The sequence below is a fragment of the Struthio camelus genome, chromosome 2 (assembly GCF_040807025.1).
Source record: "Struthio camelus isolate bStrCam1 chromosome 2, bStrCam1.hap1, whole genome shotgun sequence".
Taxonomy (NCBI): Eukaryota; Metazoa; Chordata; class Aves; order Struthioniformes; family Struthionidae; genus Struthio; species Struthio camelus.
The window spans coordinates 130,441,371-130,466,917 of NC_090943.1; the positions used below are offsets into that span (position 1 = coordinate 130,441,371).

Genomic DNA, 25,547 nt, shown 5'->3' on the forward strand with positions numbered 1-25,547 from the left:
AGCCACTAACCCTGCTTGCACTTTTAACAAAAATATTTAAAAGTTACAGTCTAAAGTATGTTTAAAAAAAAAGACAGATGACTGCATCATTTAAGGGGAGAGGTATATGTCAGTCAGATCCTCTGTAATACAACAATCTTCTTGTATGGTACTGTGAGTCTAAACCAGTCTCAACAATGTTTTAAACTGGTTTTATGTGTTCTGAAGACTGTACCTGAACTGAGCAAGCGAAGGATTGTAAGAGGAAGGTACAAGAGGAGAAAAGCAAGTAAAAGGAAAGGGGTATGCATTTGCTTAAGAACTTACAGTGTCCTCTAGCCAGTTACCATGGACTTACTAAAACACGAACGCTGCTAATATTTAATAGGATCATGAATGGTGTTAATTTTATTATCCACTGATCTTTCATTCAACAGTATAAATGCAAAACAAGGTAACTAATTCCAGATTCCTGATATAACAGTTCACTTCAGGGAAAGTGTGCAAGATGAAGCAGTAGAGTTGTCTGAATAAAATTAAGCTGTCTCCACCCCAACCAAAACTGAAGACCTCCGCGACATAATTTCAGCTCTTAGTATTACTGTACCACCTTTGCTTGCCCAAAATGGCTGCAGGTGGAAAACTAGACATTCTGCAGCTCTTGCTGTGCTTCCCTGTCTGCCAAATAGTTTCTGCATTTTGAGGTCCTGTCAAGCTGAGCAATGATCCTCCACAAAATAATTCCGTCGCCAATTAGTCTATCATTGGCTTTAGCAGTTCGCCTTAACTTCTCTGTGCTGCGAACTGAACACTGGATACAAAACAAAGATCAAGAGAAAAGAAATGTTATGCTTACCCTCTGTATAACGTTGCCTTAACTCAAACATCGCCCTCCCCTGAAGTTGCAAAGCAGTGAAATTCCTTCCCAAGATCCCAAACTGAAAAAAAAGAAACAGTAATATCTCTTGAGCCTCTCTCCAGTACGACCAACCTGCTCCAACCCTTTCTGGTGAGACCAGGCATAGTAATGATTTAATGTGTGTGGAGAAGCATACAGCAAATTGATCAGTAGCAGACAGAACGATTCTAAAGTCCTCATCCTCCCATGTATGTCTCGAGCAAAAATTTAGCACACTCTCCGTTCTGTTGAAAATCTAAGAGTAGCTTCTCTGGGAAATATGTTTGGCTCTTCTCTGAAGAAGAATTTAAATAGCTTATGTAAAGAGAGACAAAGTGTGTGAAACAGTTCACCAAAGGGTACATTGAGAAAGGGTTGGAAAATCATCCTGGGTAAATGTGGCGATCAGTAGCTGTTCTGCAGTCAGCTGGAGAACAGAACCTGTTAACAAAAAATGCCAGCCAGCACATACTGTCAAGAGATTGCGTCCATTGTGAATGTAATTCAGGATATCTGCAAATTAGTACTTTGATGATTCAGATCAAGAGAGCTGATGCAGTGAACACAATGCAGATCTATAAATATGTCCACTTCCTTCCTCAATTTTCAGACTTAAGACAAGGGAAAAGCTTCAACTCAATCAGAGACTCACCTCTTCATGGGAGAACCGACTCTTCAGAAAGTGTTTATAATGTGGTTAGGGGCTAGACACCATCATATTGAGCGATGCATTGACTTTTCTGATAAACACTGTCTGAAAAGTAATTTCTGGAGCTAACAAGCAATTATGTAGATGGAGAAATAATCAGATAAGGTGATCAAGACTGAAGAAATTAAACACTTTCAGGTTGCAGTTATGAGAAGATGACTGGGATACATTTAGCAGACTTCAGGTAATGAAGTCAATGTTGTGATTGCAGGCAGGTGAGGAAAATGAACAGATTTTATACAGTAAATCAGTATTTATGTTTTCTATTTCATTTAGACTTGCAAGAAGTGAAGATTGTGTACATTTCAACCTAAATGCTTGGAAAGATATTAATGGGAAAATTGAAAATAATCTCTTTAGGAGTAGGCCATTTTTCTGTTTTTTAAAAACAATTTTATTGTTCTATTTTTACCATTGTCATATTCTATAACTCTGATAAACTTTCTAACAAATACAGTAGATGTTCTAGAGAATATATTGATCAAATGCCAATTGATTAAAATCTTGTGAAAACATTGTGAAAATGCCAGATCAGAAAAAAAGTTGATGATTTCATATGAAATTTAGTTTCTTCAGGAAATTTCTTTTCCTCAGGGAAAAAAATCAGTCATATTTATTAAAAGCTAGATTAAAAGCAGGCTTTATTAGTTGTCAGGAAGATGCAGAAGTTCTAGCTGGACTGAATTCTGCACCCTTCCCCATCCCAGAGGTCTTCCTGCACTGCAAAGAAGTTGTGCTGTTCTGCTGCAGGGTTTTCCGCTGTGCGTGTGTCCGAGAGCTGCCCTGAAGCCTCCCCATGAACATTTGAGCCTGGGTCCTTCGTTTAGGCAGGCTGCCGCCGCTTCTGCCAGAAATAAGGGAATGATCGAAGTGGGATTCATGCATGGGAAGTGCGAGACACAGCGGAGATAGCACGGGGTGGCTACTGAAGGCTGCTCAGTCTGACCATGTGGGTGCTGACTCCCAAGGTGCCCCTCGGCGCTGTGTTGTCCTACACTGTCCTACACACAGCGCTGGGGGTCTCGCCCCTTGCTCCGCTGTGCTGTGAGGGACGCAGGGTTCGTGCTGAGCAACCTGGATTTGCTTGAGGACATGGGCGCTGCGATGTCTTCTGAATCCCGGTGGGCCTTGAACAGCAGAAAACGGTAGCCAAAGTACAATGCCCAGCTCTTCAAGAAGAGAAATGGCATTCAGTATGCTTAGCGGCACAACTGAAGTGTTGGAAAAGTTACTCTCTGGCATCATTAGTTTTTTCTTTTCACCTAGATGTCTAGGTTTAAGTTAGATCGAAAACTGATTCCAATTCATGGAGTTCAGAGTAGTTTAGGGGTATGTTTTTCTTCTGGTAAACAAGAAAAAATATATACTTTCCACTTTATTAACCCAATTTATAATTAGCCAGTGTAATTACTCAAAATCTTAATAACTTGTCACAAATTTTATTTTTGATTGTAACTGTTAGCTAGCAGTCATTAATAAGATGTTAACCTTTACCTGGTATTCTAGCTGTGACCACTTGCAAATTTCAGAAAGAAATCAGAATAAGCAATAAATTCATTCTTTAGGATTTTCAAATTATGGAGATCATCCAAGATCTAGTGAAGCAAACAAAATGTATTCCATTTACTTCTGCTTTCAGAAGAATCAGCCCTTTGGAGATGTTAATTTGGACGTAGTCACATTTGTTGTCAGACAGGGAAGAATGCCTGTGGCTTATTAATTCTTCTAGGATGGGAGGAGGGACATATTTTCATAAGCTAAAGGGGGTATTAAATTAATTAATCATTCCCTTGAGCAAATGACACCTATGTGCTTATGTCATGTTGATATGTATGTCTGTATGTTGCCATTTTTATTATTTGTTATGTTATCCTGTTCCCACTGATGTCTCCACATGTACTTTCATGTTTGTTGACTGTTAAATGACATCATTACTTTCCAATTACTTACAGTTCTGAGTACTATTAGTTCTCAGGTATTAGAGGGAAGTTTTATTGATATTATATATGCATCTTTCTAGCAAGAGAAGTCATGTATGTGCTTAAACTTTTGGTATTCCAGCAGCTAAAGTTGGAAATTTGGCATGTATCTTTAAACTGCGCAGTTCAGCTTTATTAAAACAAAGAAACTTATGTCCCACAAAGTTACAAGCAAGCTTAGGTGAGGGCAAAGATTTAGCAAATCAGTGTTTTAAACCAATCTCGTAAATCACTGTGATTTATTCTTCTTTTTATTCATAGTCATGAATTTCTAAACCAAATGTAAACAGCAGTCTTCAAACCTCTTATTCAGGGTCTCTAAAGTCCACTTCTCTTACTAAATTAATAGGAAACATTTTTACTGCGTATTAACTTTCAGCTATTTTTTCATTGCTGTTCACTGCAAGTCATTTCATGGTACCCGTTCCAATTTTGAGAAACCAGCGTCTTGGCAGACTTCGGTACATCCAGACATGAAGAGATAACTAGACCTGGATCATGCCATCTGAGCTCTGGGGGTAGACTCTGATGTTGACACATAGTCCTTTTGAGGTCAAAAGGACTATTAGCAGGTACGCTCATCCACCGTTTGGATCAGATTGCAGGACTCTGGCCATGGCTGAAGCAGATTCTTCTCTTTGTTAAAGCCCCCAACACTGGCCAACGGGAACCTCATAACATGAGGCCAACTGAAACATATCTCATCACGTGCATATGTCTGTGGTAAAAACAATGTTAGACATCCCCATCTTAGGTTATCGTAAAAAATATTTGATCAGTCAGTTGTTACTTATGATGCATACTGTATAACTAGTATTTTATTTACATACTGGCCAGAAGAACAAAAGCTGAATCCTGGAACTCAGCAATTAGTAGAGAAAGATAAAGTTCCTGCTGTGCCTGGTGCATTACTTATGTTTGAGGCCAATTCCATAAGAGAAAACTCATCATAAAATTGAACTTATTTTAGATAAGGCTTAAATACACATTTATGATATTTTATAGTATTTGGAAGGTGAAAATATTAATAGTGCTTTCTTATTTAATAGAAGATTACAATTGAAAAATAATAATGAGAATTTTATGAGAGAGGAGAAGCAGGTTGGAAGAGCATCCTATTGCCGTGGTGCCATTGCTGGTTTGTGCCAGGTCTTGCAGGTCTCATGGAGGGAACAGAGCCTTATGCTGCCAGGGTTGTACCCAGCTGTGGGGCTGCGACTCTCCCGTCCTTGGATTTTCCTCTTCTGACTTAAACTGATGGCTGGTATGCACCAGATCGTTCCTAATACTCTTACTGAATTCAAAATCCTTTACTTTTGTGCAGGAAGGCTCAGCAGGTGGAGCCTTCTTTCTGGACATCTGTTCTGCTTTGCAGTGACCAGCGGGGTATAGTTCCCCAGTGACTGGTGGGACAGGGATGTTCCCCAATAAGGCCCCGGCCAACGTGAGCTCTGCAAAGCAGCCAGCAGGGGTTGATGTGATGGCAGCAGCACCAGGGTCCTTACCCAGGGTAATGGCTCCACTATGTGTTTCCCAGGGACCATAAAGAATCACTTGAAGCAATCAGTCCCTATCGGAATAATTTTGACTTTATTTCAATAAGCAGTGTTCTGGGGTTTTTTTCTTTCTTTTTTTAAAATTTATTTATTTAGCACTTCCTTAGTTTTCCTTCTAGTCTTAAATAAACTGAAGCGTGGTGGAATACGTTTTCAGCTAAATTTTCCTAAATGTCTCTAATTTTGGTTTTGTTGGCTCCCAGAAGAACTATTAAAAAATCAGCCTACGTATACAAAGGTGCTTTGCTTATGAATAGAAGGAATGTGGTAACAGATGTACAGAAGATGCATAAGCATTCCTGCCTTGCATTCAACACATTCCATATACTGATAGTGGCCAAATTACAATATTTTAAAATCAAATTATAGTATAACAGTTAAAAACTATTTAACTCTGCTCATCCAGCTCTGTTTCAGGTTCTCCAAACAATTTTGAGCTATTGCGTATGTCTGTGACCCATTCTTGATCATGTTATTGCACTCTACCAGTATGATGATTGGAAAAGTGTTCTGCCTCTGCTCCGTTTACAGTACCTGCGTTGTTTCTTTTGACACATAAACTGGCGTTCAGAGCAAGGTGTGTTTTCGTTCGTCTGTAACTCTCCGAAATAATAATTTAGCAATATTATTCAATGGAGTGTGCTGTGTGTGGAAATTCCTGTACTATAATAGACAATATGTCCTTAAAGATGAATTTGCAGAACTTCAGCAGGTGAGTTGCTAGGGCAGATACGACTGCTTCGATCTTTTGTCTAATGTATTATGGGCACAAGACAGAGCAGCAACATAGCTGATTAGTTTTTTCAGATAGTGAACTCAAAGTTTGGCCCTTCCTAGGTTCTTGTCAATCCCTCTTGAAACCTTTATTTCAGCCTACTTCCCCCAAATTAATGTAAGGTTTGCCAGAGACAAAACTACTGACTGCCCTTTGTGATTTTTTTTCCCCGGAGCCTAAGTCTGTTAGGGGTCTGTTATCTTGTGTTCATCAACTGAAAATATAGGTGTAATTACGTATAATTGGTTTAGGAATTAAACATTTCTTTGGAAAGGTATATTGTCAAGCAGGAATTGCTTGACAGTAGAAAATCTGTATGATTCAGTTAATTAAGAAAAAAAAAAAAAAACAGTATTAGTAGCCTGGAAGTATCCAAGCAGTAAAAAGAGTTTAAGCTTTGTTTACATTTTGGCTGCAAGAGGTGCCTCTCTTTAAGTATTTAGATAAACAAACTGAAGCTGCTGTTTTCATTAGTATGTAACACAGAGCCCAGTTTCCTTACCTCGGAGAACACTAAACCAAAATTCGGTGGCAGAAAGCAACTTGATCTCTTGCAAATATGAGTCTTGATAAACTTTACAGTATGGAAAAAAAACCTTCAAATTTTGTACCTATTGACATTGCTTAATAAAAACATCTCGAGTATTGGTGCTTCTGGGTGTGTTTCCAATAGCAATGTGATTGCAGAGCTCTGTGGATAAAGTTACCAATCCTTTGAATTCTGACCTTCAGTCTAAAACAGCTTTAGAGGTTACTCTTTTTCCGATTTGTGAGATTGCAGAGAAAAAAGTTAATGCTGCTGGAAGGAAGCGGGGGAGGGAAGGGGGCTTGTAGATGAGAACTGGGACTTTGAAGCCATCTGAGAAGTTTTCCTCTGGCCTTGATTTGTAACAACAAATATTGGCAGTCTGACTCAGTAATTATACGAAGTTTCAAAATAGAGTATGCAGCAATTGAAATTCTGTGAATACAATTCCTATTGAGATCCAGTCCTGCTTACATAGATTTTAAAGGAAATTACGCAGTTGGTTACAAAGGATAAGTTGGCATTCCTGGGGGAGCCACAGCCATCAAACCCTGAAGTCTAAGTTCAAGCTGATCATCTGTGCTTATGGAGAGAGGAAACCCCAAAGTTAATTGTGTCTCCCCTAGACACATCGCCTAGTAGTGTCTGTGTATCTCCGTTGAAGAGAAGAGTTGAGATGATCATCTCAAATTAAATGCTTCATTTTACGTGGATACAGTTAGGTGGGAAGAATCTAACCCCTGCTGAACAAGTGAGGGTCATGATATAATTACTGTAAAGTCCAAAACCCTTTATTGTGGTAAACTTCATATAAACAGTTTAAAGGACAAGCAAGGACGATGCAAGTGTGAAATAAATTGCCCTTGTAATGATTAGTTGAACTTAGACTTGCACTTTTTCCTTTTCGTTACAAGGGTCAAAATATGGAATATTTATGAACTTTTAGAAGACACTTCACCATTCCTGAGCATCGTAAGAAAAATATGTGTATTCCACATAACTGAGTATTTCAAGGTTAAGGACGTAGATATATGCTATATTCAACTAACACAAGGTTTGTGATTTTGAGCGTGTGTTTATGAATCATCTATATTAAGTTATAAATATAGGCTTTCCTTAAAACGTTTGTCAGAGTGAGCTTGGAATCTTGTTCTATCCATTTTCTTCATAATTCTAAATGTTTTAATTAACCTTTTTTATTATTTTCTCTATGTCATGTTATTTGCTTGACTAGTCTCATGTGTCAGCAGCTGAAAAATTAGGCAATAATTGACACAAATAACTAAAATACAGTAATGATCGACTGCTCCATCTACTGTTGAACAGTGACATGAATAATGCTTCAGGAAAAAATATGGAACATATTTAGGAAATAATAACAAAATGGTATTTGCAACAAATAAACCTATTACTTCTGTGGCTGGTGAAGAAACATATTTTTCTTGCAGAATTAAGAATCCTGAGTTGGACTTTAATTCAGAGCTGAAACACAAAGAGGAACTTTCCATCTCCCTTTTCACCTTACAGGAGGTGCTGACAAAACTGGTTTTGTTCATGTTAACAGAAAATGGAGAAAAGACAGTCTAGCATTACTGAGCTGACTCATGTTATACAGTATGCTATATTTATATGGCTGGCAAAATGTAAGTTAATTCCTGTGAACAAACTGGTAATGACTTGTTAGTTCTGTCTTTTTTAGTAATACTAAATGAAAGATGAGGAAGGCTTAAATAATTGTGGGAGGATGAACTATGGAAAAATTGCATGTGTGTGAAATGATGTGTTTTATAGTCTTTACAGAAGAACTGTACTTAATTATTTTATTAGCTAACTGGTAATCTCTCATTTATAGTGCATTATTTCATACGATTTCGTCTTCTGGGGAACTTCCAATTATAGCTTTTATCGTCCATCAGAGCGATAACAGGCTACTCCTCATCATCACTGGTGCATTTGATTTGACTTATACTTTTCTTTTAAACAAATTGTGATTCACACATCAGGGGGAAGGATGATTATTTTGAATTTTTTTGCAGTTTTTTTTCCGTGCAGAGCTGGAGTAAGAGTTTGAGTGTAAATGAGAAAAATTAGCCCTTTTCCAAGGATGCTCACAGTTTCTGATTTACTCCTTCCATTTCATGCCTTATCTTGCAAACAGCTAATTCTCCATGTAACCGTTTTCAGCAGCAAGCACATGGCCTTCAGTGGGACTACTTTTATAAACATTTACTAATATATTTATGCATCTTTCAAGCTGAGATTTTTGTTCAAAAAAGTGACATTCTCACTGATTCACTGAAACAGTATTCAGTATCCCACTCTAAACCTATTCACCGTTATTGGAATACGGTGAATCATTTTCAGTGGTTCAATTTCATTGATAAGACACTGCTTCAGTAAAGGCTGTTGTCGTTAGCAGAGCTACAACCACATCGCCCCTAAACGAGGAGGAGAGTCTTGATCTCGCTGCGGTGCCAGCAGCGTGTTGTGGCCCTGGTCTTCTCTGTCTTTGGGGAAAAACGATGCCCTCCCTTTTGGGTAGAGCATCTGCTTCAGGTGATCTGGAGAAAAAAGCTAATGAGTATTTTTGTGGGGGAATCAGAAGTATGATTCCCTCGATGGGATTTCTAGAAAATCATGTAGGAGATGCTCAGCTGGGTGTGACAAGGTACCGAAAGAAATGTGACAGTAGTAGACATATAAAACTTTTATCTTCATATTGGAAACTTTTCTCTTCCCTGCCAAGCTGCTTATTTATTTTTCACTTAGAATACCAGGTATATTTATACTTTATACCGTTTGGGTGTATAAATATGTATTTATAAGCTATATTTCTGTATATGTATAAATACATATTTATAAGCTATATTTCTGTTTCTTGTTGCATAATGCTTTTTAGGTACTCTGAATGTATTGAAAAAACATGCATGCCTAGACTTTGGAAGTGAAAAATTGAGAAACACCAATGTATTGCTATCAAATTTGCACTTGACGATTACTTTGGAGAAAAATCTCTGAATTTGTTTATATGATTATTTCAGAATCATACAAAGTCATGAATTCCTGTAAAAAAATAATGCAATATCTACTTCAAGATAATAAAGATTACTATTTCCTATTTTAAATTATATGACATGATCCCATATTCCTAGTGAAGTTATGGACTTAAGCATATTTCCATGCAAAATAGGAAAGATGTAATTTAGGCTAGCAGTTCATACACCTTTTGACTAAAGGCTATGATTAGCAGTTTGCACGCTTTCTTATAACTCAGTACACTTATATGGTAATTCATTATTAATTTTATTTGGTATAACTTGAAATGTAAAATTGTCCTTCTCAATCACACTGATATTTTTGAGATAAAACCGTTCCAATGGCTAATTTCTGTCACTTCTTGTTTGTTTGTAATTACCAAGGTCCTCCTACTTTTGCTCACGTGAGTAGCATGAGACAATAAGGACTCCTGTCAAACGTTGCAGACTTCTGCTACAGCCAGGCACATATCTAGGCAACAGCTGCCATGTGTAAGATAAAACTTGTTTGGAGACATAGGAAAACTATTGCCTGTTTCAGAGGGTTCGGTGTTGTTGTGGGCAATTGTTATGGGAAAGCCACATAGCAGCTTCCAGGAGCATCAGACTGTATCTTTTGCTTTAATTAAGTGTGGTCTTTTTGTACATATTTTTAATGTGTAACTATTTCAGTAGCATTTCCTGTTTAGAGACAAACATTCAGCTACTGCATTCCACTATTCCATACCACAATCTTATTCTTTTTTTTGAAATTTTTAGTACATCTGTAGTTGCGGCATCTAAATACCCAGTAAATACCATGTTCAGAATGGACTCATTTTACTTTCGTTAAACTGGTGACGTTGCTTATGCAGTTAAAACCATATCGTATGAGTAATAGTTATAAAAATACACCCCATAGCTTGTTATACACTTGATATTATGTAATGGGCCTGGTCCTTTACTTCTGTGACTCCTGAGATGCCAGCTGAGTCAACAGGAATGCCTAATCAGGGCAAATTCAGGCTGGATGTAAACATATACAAATCCCTCCAAAATCTTTATTCCAAGCCCAGCGTTAGTGTAATTGTGGTTTAAAATTGATATTGGGTGACAGTGGTAAACAACTCCGTCTGCACTGATTTGGTATTCAGTTAGTCAGAAGAACAAAATCAAAAAGCCAGCTAAACAAATTTATGCTTTAGGCACAACAAATGCATAACCTGGTTTCAAGTCGGTGAAGTGCTGAGCTGGCATAATTGGTTCATTGTTATTGAAATAAAAAAGCTGCACTCACTTACCCCAAATGAGGATCGCATCCATGGTATCAGCTGTGTGATAAGTTCATAGGTTAGACCGTGCCATGAGGTAATGATATAGACTAATCTGAAGTCCAATCTTCAGACATCAGATAAAGAACTTTAAGGCACTGTTTAATGGCTGTATAAACACAGAGGACCCTGCTTTATCTTATATCCTCCATCTAGTTAATTTATGTGGCTTCAGTTCCCATACTGTCTACATGCCATACTACAGAAGAGATTAAAAATTCAAAGCTGATTCTTTTCTTGCAGTGCATCGTCAACACCCTTTTCCTGATCATCTTAGCCTCAGTGTAATTCATCCCATATTTATCATCACGTTATCAAGGTCTGTATGTTTGTGGGGGGGATCTATATTAGTTTAATTCAATACAGGGACTGGGCAAACTCCTAAAGTTATTACTTAGACAGAATTCCATTAGAGACTACAAATTCCAACAGTAAACTTGCTTCAGTAAGCTTTAGTTTCAAAATGGTGTAATTTATGCATATATTTGTAATATTTGATTTTTTCAAATATAAACTGCAGTAGATTCTTGCAAAAATTCATCTGCATTGCTGGAAGTCCCAGTCATTGATTTTTAAATCGTTTTTGCATTCCCATAACTTCATTTAAATAGCACTGTTTCTGAGGGAGGGTTTTGGGTTACATCTTTCAGTGTGAGATAGTGTGTTGCAACAATATGATTAATAATTTTTGAGATTTTTTTCAGAAGACGCTGAGCTGCTTTTTCATAAAAGTACGTGCCTGATTTTTTTGCATGAGTGGATGGAGCTCCTAGAGACACTGAGGCAGGACGTGTGTTTAAGTGTATGTGGGATTAGGTAGATTTTTGGGTTTTAATGATCTTATTAACACTAGTAAATGCTTCAGAGGTAAGTATTCTTTAGGGGATCATGGCGGTTCCAAAAAGTATGGAGTTCAGAATGATTACGTTTCCCTGTATTGCAGTATTTCAGTGAATTTTACCTGACAAAACTGCATAACTCCGTAATAAGTAATTTGCATTTCTTTCACAGTTTAATATAGGACATCATAAAATAGTTTTTTTGGCATGAGATCTGTTTTGTGAATATAAAGAAGTAAATGAATTCTGTTTGTGCTGGCTTCATGGACAGGCCCAATAGAAATCTGCTTATTTTGACATGAGTTCCCATATATGGTATGTGACTATCCCGAGATTCCTTTTCTGCGCTAAACAAAATGAAATCCTAGGTGCGTTTTCAGCTGGAGGTTGACTTGTAGCTTTGCAAAACGATCTGCTTTCCTGAAGTATTCCCAATGTACTTTCTACAAAATAATGTATCGCTTACTCGGATATAGTAGCCAGAAGATATTTCTCCTCTAGAAGTATTGCTTTCATTCACAGATTAGTTTGTTGAAGGTAAGGATATATTAGCAGTGAATAACCTCAGATTTTTGAAAGAAAAAAGTTCTGTTTGAATCTATTTATACAATATAGAGTTATTATTTATTTAGTGCATTCGACTGGCATAGTATTGAGATTTTTTTTTTGGGTACTGCAAATCATTAGACTGTTTTCCTCATCATATTTGGATTACACGTACGGAAAAAGTGTAGAAAAATAAGCGTGACATGAATTGAAAGATACTATGTACGAAGTGGAAAAGCTCCAGAGAACCCTGGTCAAGTTTTGTCATTACGTATGCTATAGTTAACGTTTTTTACTTGGTGTATACATTTTTTAAAATACTGATTTGAATTATGAGCAATTAGAAGTGCTATAATAGAAATGTATGATAACCCTGTATCAGTTTGATGACTTACTAATTGAATTATTTAATTACTTATTGATTGGTGAAAGTTAAGCTTTTAGCAGTTAGTGTTAACTTAATGCTCAAATTCAAGTTGATACAGCCATCTCCCTCATCTTTGGAAATATTTCTAATAGCCTTTACGGAGTTGTAAATAATAAAGCTTTCATACTGATGGCTGAAGAATAGCAGTGTAAAATATAAATTGACTATAATGCTGGTTTTAGAAGCACAGATATTTCACGTACCTGCATGGTTTAAATTATTTAAAAAGTTCCAGATACTTTATTTAAATACCTTTAAATTGGAGAAGGCTGGCTTAAATAGTTTTAGCAGACCTTTTCTTTACAAGGTTGCAAGAATCTCAGACATTTGAGAACAAATCTGTTACATATCCAATCAAAACGGCACGTCCAGACGTGCATGTGTTGGTTGTATGCTTAAGAGCCTCTGTGAGTATCCTTATTTAGCTTCTCTCGTTGATATAACGTTGGGCTAATTCCAGTTGTTCTCTTAGCACGGCTTTTGTTTAAACCCAGCTTACTCGAGGGGACGCATCTACACGGAGTTAAACTTTTTCAGTCAGCAGGGTTTCATTGCTTGTTGTGGGGTGAAGCTGAGAAAGGTGCCCAAGGTGGGGGGGGGAAGAAGCTCCTGCGCGGCCGAGGGGGCGGCCGGCCGGCCGGCTGCGGGGCAGGGCGCGCTCCCGCGGCCGCGCAGCCCCCGCGCCGCCGGTGCGGCAGCCGCGCTGCCTCTGGCCGGAGCAGGAAGGTTGACTTTAGCCAGGGCAAGCCTCATCTCCATTGTTGCTTTTAAACCAATAAGGTTGGGACAAGAGAATAGCTGCGGTTTGCATTACCAAAACAAAAACAAAACCTTTAAAAAAAAAAAAAAAGCGTGTGTGTGGTGAGGAGGTTTGGGGGGGGGGGGGGAGAGGGAGAAAGAGCGAGGGAGCGGGAGAGCCGCCGTGCCCCCAGGCAGCGCCTGGGCAGACCCACCCGCCTGAGCAAACAAACAGGCGGCTGCAGCCTCCGCCGCGGCTTTGTCTGCCCGCGCCGCCGCCGGCTCCGCTCCGCTCCGCGCAGCGGCCGCCCCCTGCGGCCCGGGGCGCGCCCTGCCGCACCGCGCCATGGGAGGCGCCGCGCGCTGAGCCCGCCAGCGCGGAGGCACCGCGCCGCGCCGCGGAGACGGCGCGCCCCGGCACCGTGAGTAGCGAGCGAGCGGGCGGCGCGGGCGCTGACAGCGGCGGTGCGCGGCGGCCGGGCAGGAGGCAGCGCGGGGGCGGAGGAGCAGGCAGGAGGGGGAGGAAAACAAAAACAAAAACACCCCAAAAAGCCAAAAAAAAAAAAAAAAAGAGAGAGAGAGGGGGAGAAATAGCCTAATTGCAAAACCGCCTGTAATTCTTCAACTGTGGGGATTAACCTTGCATGAAGTTCCAGGGGTATTTTCTGCCTTTCCTGATAAGAGTAATACACAATTATAAATCACTAGGTACAGCAGTTAATTTTGGCCGGGCTTCAGGCTCGGGTTTGTAGGCTTCCCACAAAGCAGATGTTACGGGGTTCTATTTATTGTGTTCAGCCAGGTTTTTGCTTCTCCTGTTTGATTTCCTAGAGTGCTAATGGTTGGTTGAGTATAAATAACATGATGATGAGATGTTAAATGGAAAAAAAAAAAGGGAGATGTGTAATATAGGAAATCTATAGATCTTTTAGGAAGAGGCGTGAGAGCGTGAGAAAAATAATAAAAAAAAATTGGAAGGAAGAATGCATGACAGAGATTTTGACAGCGCTTTCCGAAGCAGGAAATCCTTTTGCTTAATATGTTTAAATTTTCCAAACATTAAGCAAAACATACAGATCCCCACAGGAGAACTTTTCAGGATGACAGAATAAACATCTACACAACTAAAGTATTTGACATTTATTGACATTTTAGGTGGCTTATTTAGAACCATGAGCTTAGAAATAGGAAGTTAAAGATATTTTCAAGTCTCATTAAACTTTACATCTTGCTTTTGAGCAATTGAGACCCGCAAAGCGTTCACGCGTACGTATTTCTCTAGGTGTTTTTCACAGACATCGGTAAGAGGGATGACTGATTTTTGTAGTGAAGGGTTTATCCTGGAAAAAGGAAAGGTGTCAGTGCATTTAAAAGTGTCTCTTAGAAGTTTTTTTCCTTCTTTCTTTCTAAGCAAACCTTTAAAACCAAGAGCGGAAAAGTTAACAGCTTTCAGAAAGAAAGACTAGCATAGTTCATGTAATTTGTTTAAATTTAAAATAATGATGGAGAGGGATTTGGAGAAAACAAATGTAAATATTGTTTAGTGCATCACTGGAAGTTTTTAGCCTTAGCTACCACATGTAAAGAATCTTATTTTCCATCCCGTACTGAGACAGTTTGGAAAGTGTCCGCCAGGACACAGACTGCCGGTTTGATGTGTAAAATAAATAATATGTGTTTGTGTGTATGTGTGTGTGTATTTTATATAAACACACACACACACACATGCACGCACAGACACACTCACCCCATTTTACATGTTCACAAGTGGGTGAAATGCAGCATTTAGCCAAGGACCTCATTGCTGTATGAGGTTTCCCAAGGCCTGGTAGGGTCTGTAAATGAGCAGCCATCCCCTCTCCAAAATGCTGCGCAGTGACAGGCCGCGTGAGTCACGGTTCATCTTTGGAGTGCACAGAAAAAGAATGAGTAATCGTTTTGTTTAACTTTCAATAAGTATGAAATATTTCATGGGAGCCAAAAAATCTTGGAAAAGCAGAAAGTCATTCTTAAATTTCTGGTCATAATAGAAGCATTGTCACGTCGTGGCACTTCTTTCTTAAAATGAAGAGCTTGTTCAGGTCGCAGAACGTTTCATTCATAAGTGTGTGAGTTGAGCATAAAGGATAGTACTTTTGGAAGAATTTAAACTAGTAATTAAAAATTAAGTAACTGTAATTATCTGCCTCTGTTTTAATAAGTGCAATTTGTCTTTGAAGTAAGTACCTAGTGGAAAAGATCTACCTCCACACTTATAGTCTAACGAAATGATTATATGAAGAGTGAAAGTATTATGAAGTGTTATATGTTGTCAGCAAGGTGCCTTTTTGTAGCCAGTTTGTATTTCAGTTTCTTAACATTTTAGTTGTTGAAACCATTATGTGTGTGTAGATAGTGATTGCATGGTGCTTGTAAGGCGGAAAAGAGTGCTGTTTGGGGAAAAATACTCTTTTCTCTCTCCCTTCCCCCACCCCCGGATGAAAATGACAGTTTGTGTGGGTTTTTTTTTTTTTTTCCTAAGGAGAAATATTCTGATTAGAAAATTGCCATTGTTTTTGGGACTTGAATCCTTAAAGTAGAAGTGTGTTTTAAAATAACAGCTCATATGATGGCTGTATTTTTCTGGGTTAACTGATTTTTTTCACTTAAAAATTTTCTTTTCAATTGGAAAAATGTTTTAAATTATAGCCATTAAAAAAAATTGTTTCTAGCAAGCAAAAATACTGTGGAAAACCTGTAATTCAGACAAGCACCTACATTTTATTTGCTCTGTGCTGCTGAAATTTAGAATCCCTCCCCATTTACAGTTTACTTTTCACAGAACATTATTAACTTTTTGGCTTCATACATGGTCTTCTGTCAGATGCTTTTGATTTGTAATTTAGCAAAGTATAATAAACAGTGCAAAAGTCATGAATTTTCCTCTGCATCCTGAGCTCTGTGGTAGGGAAAATGTGATAAAATGTGTACCTTAAGTCTTGTTTGATGATCTCTCAAAGCAAGTTTGCCTTCTGGAAATAATTTCTGGGGTTGAAGAGCATGGTATTAACAGATTTAATGTGGCTATTCAATGGATTGGTGGAGTACTATGTGAGGTTTAACAAAATGAGAGAGACAAATTGAACATCAACAAAACCTACATCTGTGAAGAATTATAAATTTAATTAGGAAAAAGGCAAACTTAAAAGACCTCATTAACTAATCAGAATTTGATGTTACTGATTTAAGATTCTTACGTGGATGAATTTTAAGTAGCTTTGCTGTCATTGTCCTTTTTTTTTTTTTTTCTGGTCATACACTATCTAGTGCCAATACCTACAGATCATATTAAAGAGAAAGCTGCGAATGTTACTTGGAGCAATCAAATTATGCAAAGTCATATTTCTGATGTATTAAGAAGAATGTGTACATCATTTATCATTTAAGGCATTTTTAGTTTAAGCAGAGTGCAGAGTATCAAGTGTGAGTGACAGCCACGTTTTTGTCTTTTTAATTTTTTTTTCTTATGCATCCCTTTGACTGGGCGGGTAAGGCCACTGCCTTTTTTTCTCTTTGTGTTTGATATGTGAGTTATGTTGCAGAACTTCAATTATCCAGAAATCTGTTGGCAAAATAGGAGGATGTATGAGAACAAGCGCACGCCACCCAGAAATGTTTTTGTTCGATGAACTAGTCGTCATAAGTGTGGTTCCTTACTACATTGTAATTTTGTACTACACATAAAAAACTGAAAGCATGTGAAGTGTAGCATTTTGTAAACTGTAACTAATTTCACTCACATCTGTGTCTAATTGTTGTCTGCATTCGCATTCTTGAGAGTAGATTTATTTTTCCTGGACCACTATGTGGATTCAGCTGACCAGCCTAAGTGAGGATTAGTTGTTTTAAAGTTATTTTGATTAAAGAGTCATTTTTAAATATGGTAACGTGCAACACATGGTTTAAATAATCCTTGAGACACAAAGGAATATATCTAAAGTATGTCTAATGAAAATGAAGATTGTGGATATGAACTTTCACAAATCATAGAGTGTAAAAGGACGTATAAGGTATGTATTTAATTCACTAGGAATGAGCTGGATTTTTTTCTGCCCTCTGCCATGAATCCTTGAATTAAATCTCTCTCACTATACACATATACACACATGCACGGGCACATACATAAACATGTCTATGTGTTACTACTTTTTTAATTTGGGTAGATAAAATAGTGAGGATTAAATGCATTTTAGAGTTTGGTGAAGTGTGAATAATACTAAAGGGTACTTTGGAAAATGTCAGTTAATTGAACTATATAGTTGAAAAAGGAAGCTTTTTATATTATAAGATATGTTTTAAATGATCCTGTGCAAGAGAGAGTGAAGATAGCTCTGTAAGCAAACTTAGTTCTCACCTATAATTTTTTCCAGGTGTTTAGAAGTAACAGCAGAAACATTTCCTAAGGCACTCTGCTGCAGTTTCTGGGGTAAAGAATTGAAGAAAAAAAAACTTACAACTGATTAAAAAAAAAAAAAACCAACCAAAGTGCACAGTTCTGAGCATATCTGCTCCTCTGGTTTGATTTGGCATGCTACGATGTATTGAAAAGCACGTTATGCAGTACTTTAAGTACTCAGTTGTAAAAAGAGTGATGTTTTTCAGCATGCGTTATTGCATGCTTCTTGACATCATTTGTAATGTTATGCATTGTCTGGCTTCCCCTAGCAGTTGTTTACTCTTGCTGGTAGTAATTCTGTCTGTGATTAAAAATAACAAAAAAACTACAGACACATAAGTAGGATTTGCTTGGATGATTTTTATGGCACTTAAAATGCCTCATCTCTCTTGTCTTTGCTCTGTGATCGTTTAAGAGATGTCAGTTCAGGTTGAATGGAAACACACATGAAAGATTCTCAGTGTGGACATTAAGAGGATATATACCTTGCCTGGAGAGGCTTGTGTGCGCTTTTAAGCGAACAGTGCATCTTCACCTGAGTTTTATCACCTGCTGACAATCCTTGCAGGCCGCAGAGAAGAGTCTGTTTAATCAAAGCAAATACAGCAGTGTTTTGCTGAAAGGATAAGAAAGTCTCTTACAACTCCTCCTGTAACTCAGGTGGGTTTTTGTCACACTGGGAAATTATTCCTGGGTTTCCCGATGGAACCAGATGCCTTTTTTGGTGAGTTAGCTCGGAGGGAAACGGTGTCGCTTCCTCCTGCCTATTTAACCAGAAGTGTTCGCTCGAGTCGTTTTATCAGAAATCGCGTTAGGGGCCGGAGTTGCTGCCGGGCGGCCTTCGCGCGGCCGCGGCCGCTCCGCACCCCTCGCGCGGCCGGCTGGCAGGCGGGCTCCTCTCGGAGGCCGTCGTGTCCCGCTGCTGCGCGCGAACGGGAGGGCTGTGCAGCAGGCGCCCCCCTCCCCAAAAGCAGCCCCGGCCTTGCCGCCGCGGGGGCCGGGGCGCCGCGCCCGGCCGGCCCCGCGCTGCCCGGGCGCGGCGGCGGCGGCGGCCGCAGCCGGGGGCACCCAGGCGGGCGGCCGCCCCCGGGGGGGCCACGGCGGGGCGGGCGGCCGGCCACCCCCGGGGGGCTCAGGCGGGGCGGGGAGGCTCCCTCCCCCCCCACCACCGGGGGCCACGGCGGCGCGGGGGAGGAGTGAGCCCCTCCGCAGCTGTCACGGGCCCCTGATGAATCACTGCCCCGTCATTTGGCCGCCGTCTCCCGGCGCGGGGAGGAGGGAGAGGGACCTGCCGAGGGAACAGCAGTTGAGCCTTCGGTTTAAAGACAATATGCCTTTCACGGCCGCCGTGCCCTCCTCCTCCTCCTCCTCCTCTTCGTTTGGGTTTAAAGGACAGAATTGTCATCCGCGGTGATGTCCTTTGTCTAAGGGAAGGCCTCGTATTAAAGCGGAGTAATAGACGCTTCTATTTGTTTCCCTGGTTTACAGGTGCAAAAGTCCCAAACCAGTTCAGATGTTGCTGTTTCCTCAAGCTGCAGGTAAGGCTGAGACTGAAGTTGGCTGTTTTTCCGCAAGCCTGTTCTTCTTAAACTCAGGTGGCGAGTAAATATCTGTTATTGTTTTCCACGTCAAGCAGCTCTGTAAATCCTGGAGTTTCATATTTGAATGCATGCAGCGAAGCCTGTAAGCTGTGAACATATTCGCTTTTTCACTAAATATTTTACTTTACGTAAGGTACTGACTTTTTTAACTCATTGTGGAATCATCCTGGTTTTCCGTGGGTAGGTTGGTTTTAAGTAATGAAATATAAAATTAAGGATTTATGTTTAGAATTTATGATGAAATCTCAGTTTCAGGTGAAAACTGGATGATTGAAATGACAGTTATGTTTTAGGATATTTATACCATTACTGTGGAAAGAATTTTTTCTAAATTCTAACAAGTCTTTTAAAAGAGCCTAACCATTTCGTTTAAATAGAAAAATTGCTGGTTCAAATGCCTTGGAGGCGCAGTAACCTGTGAAATTTCTACTGGGAGCAATTACTTAGAATAAGTACATCAAATAACATTATCAAATGTTTTAGGTATAAAGAGACGGAAGTATGGGGCACTGTATTTATAAGCTTCCCAGACATAAACCAAGAGATATGTCATGGTGGTGATGGCTGTTGGCCTTTTTATGTGAGGCTATTAAAAACGCGAATCGGAAATATTCAGCCGCTTGTGTGCTGTATAAATGTTTAACTTTTGCGTTGAATCTGAATTACTCTCTTATTATTTTGACTACATGACAGCTGAGATAGTGCAGAGTGCTAAGGCATACTAACACCTATATGGATTCCCTGTGTGTTTGGTCATATCCCTTTTCAATTGGGCACGCTTTGTGTAATCCACAGAGCAAACAAGTGAGCAGATATAATAATGTTTTAATGCTGCATTTGTTTCAGCGGAAACAGAAGAACAATTAAGTAGTTTGCCAGAGTAAACACATACATCAGGAATATCTCATTCCCTGTCACTACATGATGGGTTTTAACAATTGCTTCAAGTGTTTTATTTGGTTTGGAGGCCCATTATATTGCCACTGAGCGGTAAATCTTGAAAAAACACTGTACTAATTTGTTTTTAAGAGAATAGGTTTCTTCATATGTTGGCGATTCTGTCTTTGTACCTACCTTAAAAATATCTGGTGACATGAATGTCTAAAGTTCAGTACTCTATCTAAATTTCGTTCTGTTAGAAGTTGCAAAAATAGTCATGATAGCTGGTCAATAATCGTGTATATGGAGCAACAGCACAAGAGTTAACAGGAGAAAAGAGTATGCTGGGAGAACCTGTTCATTTTTTACTAAGTATTTTAGGATGTTCATTAAAAGCGGGCAGCATTTCTTATAGGCAGTTCTTCTATTCATGTTGAATATGTCATTAAAAGTAGTTGCATCTTGTTTTCAGGTCTATGGAAATGCAGGATCTAGCCAGCCCACATAGCCGACTAAGTGGTAGTAGTGAATCCCCTAATGGTCCAAAACTTGATAACTCTCATCTAAATAATAATTCCATGACACCCAATGGCACAGAAGGTGAGCTACCGTGTTTTTTAGTGTTTCATAGTTCAATTTTTTTCCTTATTCCATCCATGTTTCTGCAGTCAGTAAGCTAGATAGAGAAAAAACACTTTACTATTTTAGGTGTTACATTTTTATGATGTATAGAAGCTATGTTCAATGTTTATCAGTAGTTACTATTATCCACTTTCAGCAATAGCTCCCGTTTCAGGTTTATGTTCCTTTCATGTAGCTTGAATGCATTGAGTAGGTAGTATGCGCGATGCTTAAAACAAACCTCATCTAGAAAAAACAAAGATATTTTAGTGATGAGAAAAAAGGAAGTGTTTATAGCTGTCTTCTCTGTAAAATGCAGTCTTGCAATCTTTTTTACTATTTCAGTATTTCTTTATGTTTGCACTTCTTGCAAGCTCCCAAGGCTATGAAAGCTTTGTCAAGTAGGCTGATAAAACTGAGTGTTGAAATTTCCTAGGGCTAGCTTGCTGCTCTGATGGAGTGGCCAAAATTCAAACAGGTGTAGTAATTCAATGGGGTAAACTGATACCTATTTTTCAAGAAACAGTCAGCCAGTTGATAAGTTATGTTTGTTCTCGGTAGAATACTAATGCTAAACAACTTATCTGCTCTGCCAGTAATGACATATAATGAAATACAGAAGGATTTATATAATATGCACTGAAAAATACTCTTTACTGTAACATTGCTATGGCAATAATAGGAAAGATCATATATGATTTTTGGCTGGCTGTATAGAGGGAGACTTTAAAGAAGCATGACTCTAATTACTAGTAATGCGTTAAATACAACTTTTTGATATAAATATATAGTTAAGCAACTGTTGTAGCAAAGATATGCCTTTTTTTTTTTTTTTTTATAAACTGGATCGCATTAGTGCTGTCAGGCTATTTAGGATTTTGGACATGCATTGCATTCTTCCAGGAAAGGCACATGTCAATCAAACAGATGTTGCCCCCCCCCCCCCTCAATTCCCCAAACATCTCTGTTATTCATTCTAATTGGAGTCCTCTATGGCTGGGAGGGCTTATGGGTTATCAGATTAACAGGCTTTTGTGCCAGAGTTGTGTATAATTTACTTTTGCTATTGCTGTAAAAGTGTTGTTGCAAGTTCAAATTTTAAGGAATTTGGAAAAAAAAAGTAGCTTTTTAAAGAATAAATAAAGTGCCTAATGTGTTAATGTAGTTTAAGCAGAAAAATATTTCAAGTCCACAGGTGAGTCTTCTTCCTTTATAATATCAAGTGTATTATTATATTTTTACATTATAGTGTCAGGTATATACTGATTTTAGTACAGAATAAAATTGTTTGACCCTTTTGAGTTAAAATCCCTCTTGATCACTAAGGCCTTTGCTGTAAACTTCACCAGTTTTTGTACCTTCTGTGTAACTTAAAGGTTCTTTAGTAACACAGAAATGGGAAGTGCTCCTTGAAACACTGAAAGACATTCACCATCTGGCTACTCTTTTTGTTCCAAATAGTTGTTGTGTGCAGGCTTGTGCTCTGAACGTTGGGTTCTTAATATTACTTTGTCAAGAAATTAGTTATATATTGTATCCGTTCATGCACTAACCTCATGTAGCAAATAATTCTGAAAGTAGTATCCCTACTTACATTCTTCAATAAACTCAGACTGATAAGTTAAACCATAGTAAATTATTTTTCTGACATTAGAATTCTAAAGTTCAGTTTTTTTCATTCTGGGTGAATTCTACCAAGAAAAATAGAACTTGAAATACACATTTGCCATCAGAGATGAGGTCAAAGTTTTCTTTTGTTTGCAATTTTCCCCCAGGTGACATGATTCTCCTCAGCACTGCAGACTGGTTACTAAGTACTAGCACACAAACCGCGGCAGGTTTGTGTAGCTGTGGTGAACGTACCAGAAGTGTGCTGTTAGCATGCATTTTAAGATGTTGTCCAAAGAGAGTCCTGAGGAGTATCTCATGCTCCGTGAATCTGGTCTAAATTTTTTAAACTTACAATTCCTGTCTCTGGTTGTTCTTAAGTGACAAATAATGAAAAAAAAAAAATAGAATCATTCATTTCTGAACTAGATGCGTGCTAAGAGCCACGTTTTGCGAGTGAAGTAGATGCTTAAGAATCCAAAGGTGGAATTTTACTGTTAATTTGTTTTTTCTTGAGAAAATGTTTGCTTTGGGTTCTTCCAGCTGCTAAACAAGCTTAAGAAAAAATGGAGTGAATGTAGTGAGGCTTTCTTTTTTTAATGAAGGGTGAAGTAAAACTTTTTTCCCCTGAATTTCTTGAAGCAGAATCCCACTGAAACGCAAATGACAGATTGTAGGGATACATGTGTATGGGGTTGCCAAACACCTTTCTTAAAATGCTTCAGTGTGGTTTGCTTGTTTGTTGCATGTGGAATGGAAATGTGTGTTGCTGAACATTCACATATTAAATACAATAGAGGAAGCTGACTTCTGATCTATGCATTCATTCTCACTAATACAAGACAGTCTTCCTTTTTTTGGCATAAGAGCCATCATGTGAATGAGAAACAGGGCCTCCAGGTATATACATATTTGCATGTTATAAATGTGTTGTAAAGATATGTTAAATTTGATTTGACCATGGGTGTGATTTAGGCAGGTTTCCGTACCCCAAAGTGAAGAGTATATTCACTAGATTGTGGGGGGAAACCTGTCCCAAAGTGAAATGGCCCTGTTTCAAACAAATGTTCATTAATTCCTCTAAGGCACGTTTTCAGACTTGTCTCTTATTGATGTTGTCCTACAAAAGGATGTGGTTGGAAGAGAGCTCACTGTTATTAGCTAAAATTTTAAGCTTCACACTTAGTGGTAGATTTTCAAAGCACTGAATGGGGATTTATTTGTGTGATTGAATCTTAGTTTAATCTCTGCATGCAGCTTTTATATAATTGTTTGTGAGCTTTTATGTAACTGGGGTGCTTAATTTCTCATCAGTTGAACAAAATTGTTATAGTGCAGAACTGACCAGGTAGTGATGCAACTGGAGAAATTCTGCTTTTTTTTTTTTTAAGGCAATTACTATTTATTTCCTTCTATTTAAAAACTTCTAAACAAATCAGATTGACTACCTCTTGTGTTCTATAGCAGTTCTCCTATGAGATTCTTTTAGAGTAGTCTTTTAGTGAGTTCTCTAAAGCAAAACTTCTTTCAAGTTTGTTTCAGGTCATGAGATGATCTTCATAACTGTTGATATATGCATGGTGAGGGGAAAATAAAATTGCCTTAGCATTTTGAGTAAAAAAAAAAAAAACCATAAATAATAGCAGGAAAAAACTAATTATAACCAATGACTTTACTGGTGTTTGTTTTTTCCTCCTTTTCTCTGGGCTGGTCAGGCAGCATGGTCTTCAAACCAGTGAAGGGAAAGTTACAGGAAGATTATAGATCTTGCCCAGTCAGAAATTTCCCAGGTGCAAATGTAGAAAACTAACACTAAAATGTTTGGCTAAAAATGCTCAGAAAGAAGCAATCTTGGCATGCTGAGGGGGGATAGAATGTCTATCATAAATACTGCGGTATTTGAATGTTTCATGATCTTTTAAAGTATTTTTCCACATAATACCCTCAGTATTAATGAACAGCAGACACTCTGGACACCTTTAAAAATTTGGCCCTGTTTGACTTACCTAAGAAAATCTGCAACAAAGTACAGAATTGAAGTACGGCTCAAAATTTAAAAAGTCATGCCTTATCTCTAAACTTACTTTGTCAGCAAATTGCTTTGGTGGGTTGATACTAAATGACTTAACTAATAAATGGCAGTTTGGTTATTTTCATCCGACAGGTACTGGCTATTCCAACAACAGGGTTGTTGAGGGGAAAGGCTGGGAGTAGTTCAAAAATTTGTAAGGATGTGTAAAGCTGTTTTCCACAGTGGCCAACTGCATGCAACTTCTACTTAGAATGATCTTTACTCTTATCTTAAGAGTGCGAATCAATCCTCTTGGATTCCGTATAGTGAGAAATGGAAGCCTGTGACCCGTTATTACGATGTATTATGCAACCGTAATGGAAAAGAATGGATGAAGATTGAGAGAAGGAGCAGTGGTTTTCCAGGCAACTACACTTAATTTGTATTAGGAGTATGGAGGTGCTTCAGCCATCATTTTTGAGTATATAGAAGGAAAAAGAGAAGGCATTTTAATATCAAGTGGTAAGGGAAAATGAATAACAGATTGAAGATCAGATTTTCAAAGATACATAGGAAGGGAGGCTTCAAAGGGAGTTGAACATCAAAATTCCTTTGAAGGGAAAGAAAAAGTTCTTAAAGTACCTGCTGCAACATGAGAATGAGATCCCACACAAAGGCATTCAGAGTTCCCCGCCATGTGACTACCAGGCAGGTGGCCATTAGAAAGGTTGCCTTAAGTCTGGTGAATATAAATCCCTCTTCAGGGTTTCAAAAGGCAGCAGGACCACTGTGTAGTATGTTTGCTGTCCATTTGTAATATTATAGAGTGGAGAGAAATTTGCATTAGGCATTGTCTAAGGACTTATAACCATATAAAAAAAAAAAAAACATACCTGTCTTTTCCCAGAAACTCTTGAGAGAGGTGTCTTTTTAATTTGAAGGCTTCAGTGGCAACTTCCTGAAGACTTTTGAGCCTTTCTGTTCAGTAGGCCAACATGAGCTCGCTCTGCCCTGTGATCCATACTAGCTGGATATGATCCAGCAGTGAAGTTATGTAGATGAGCGTCAAGGTATA

At 38.6% G+C, this 25,547-nt stretch overlaps 1 protein-coding gene across 7 annotated transcripts in view; it reads left to right on the plus strand.

The window, feature by feature from the left end:
* EYA1 (EYA transcriptional coactivator and phosphatase 1) overlaps window positions 1-25,547 on the plus strand; it is a 166,098-nt gene that overhangs the window by 61,287 nt on the left and 79,264 nt on the right. For 3 of the 7 annotated variants that reach the window (XM_068932522.1, XM_068932524.1, XM_068932528.1), the window contains 2 exons: window positions 19,241-19,290; window positions 20,705-20,832. In XM_068932522.1, coding sequence (XP_068788623.1) covers window positions 19,241-19,290; window positions 20,705-20,832 — 178 coding nt within the window. Of the gene's footprint in view, window positions 1-13,672; window positions 13,740-18,258; window positions 18,477-19,240; window positions 19,291-20,704; window positions 20,833-25,547 lie in introns of those variants that run through there. The other 4 variants (XM_068932525.1, XM_068932526.1, XM_068932527.1 and 1 more) reach the window with 3 other exon arrangements.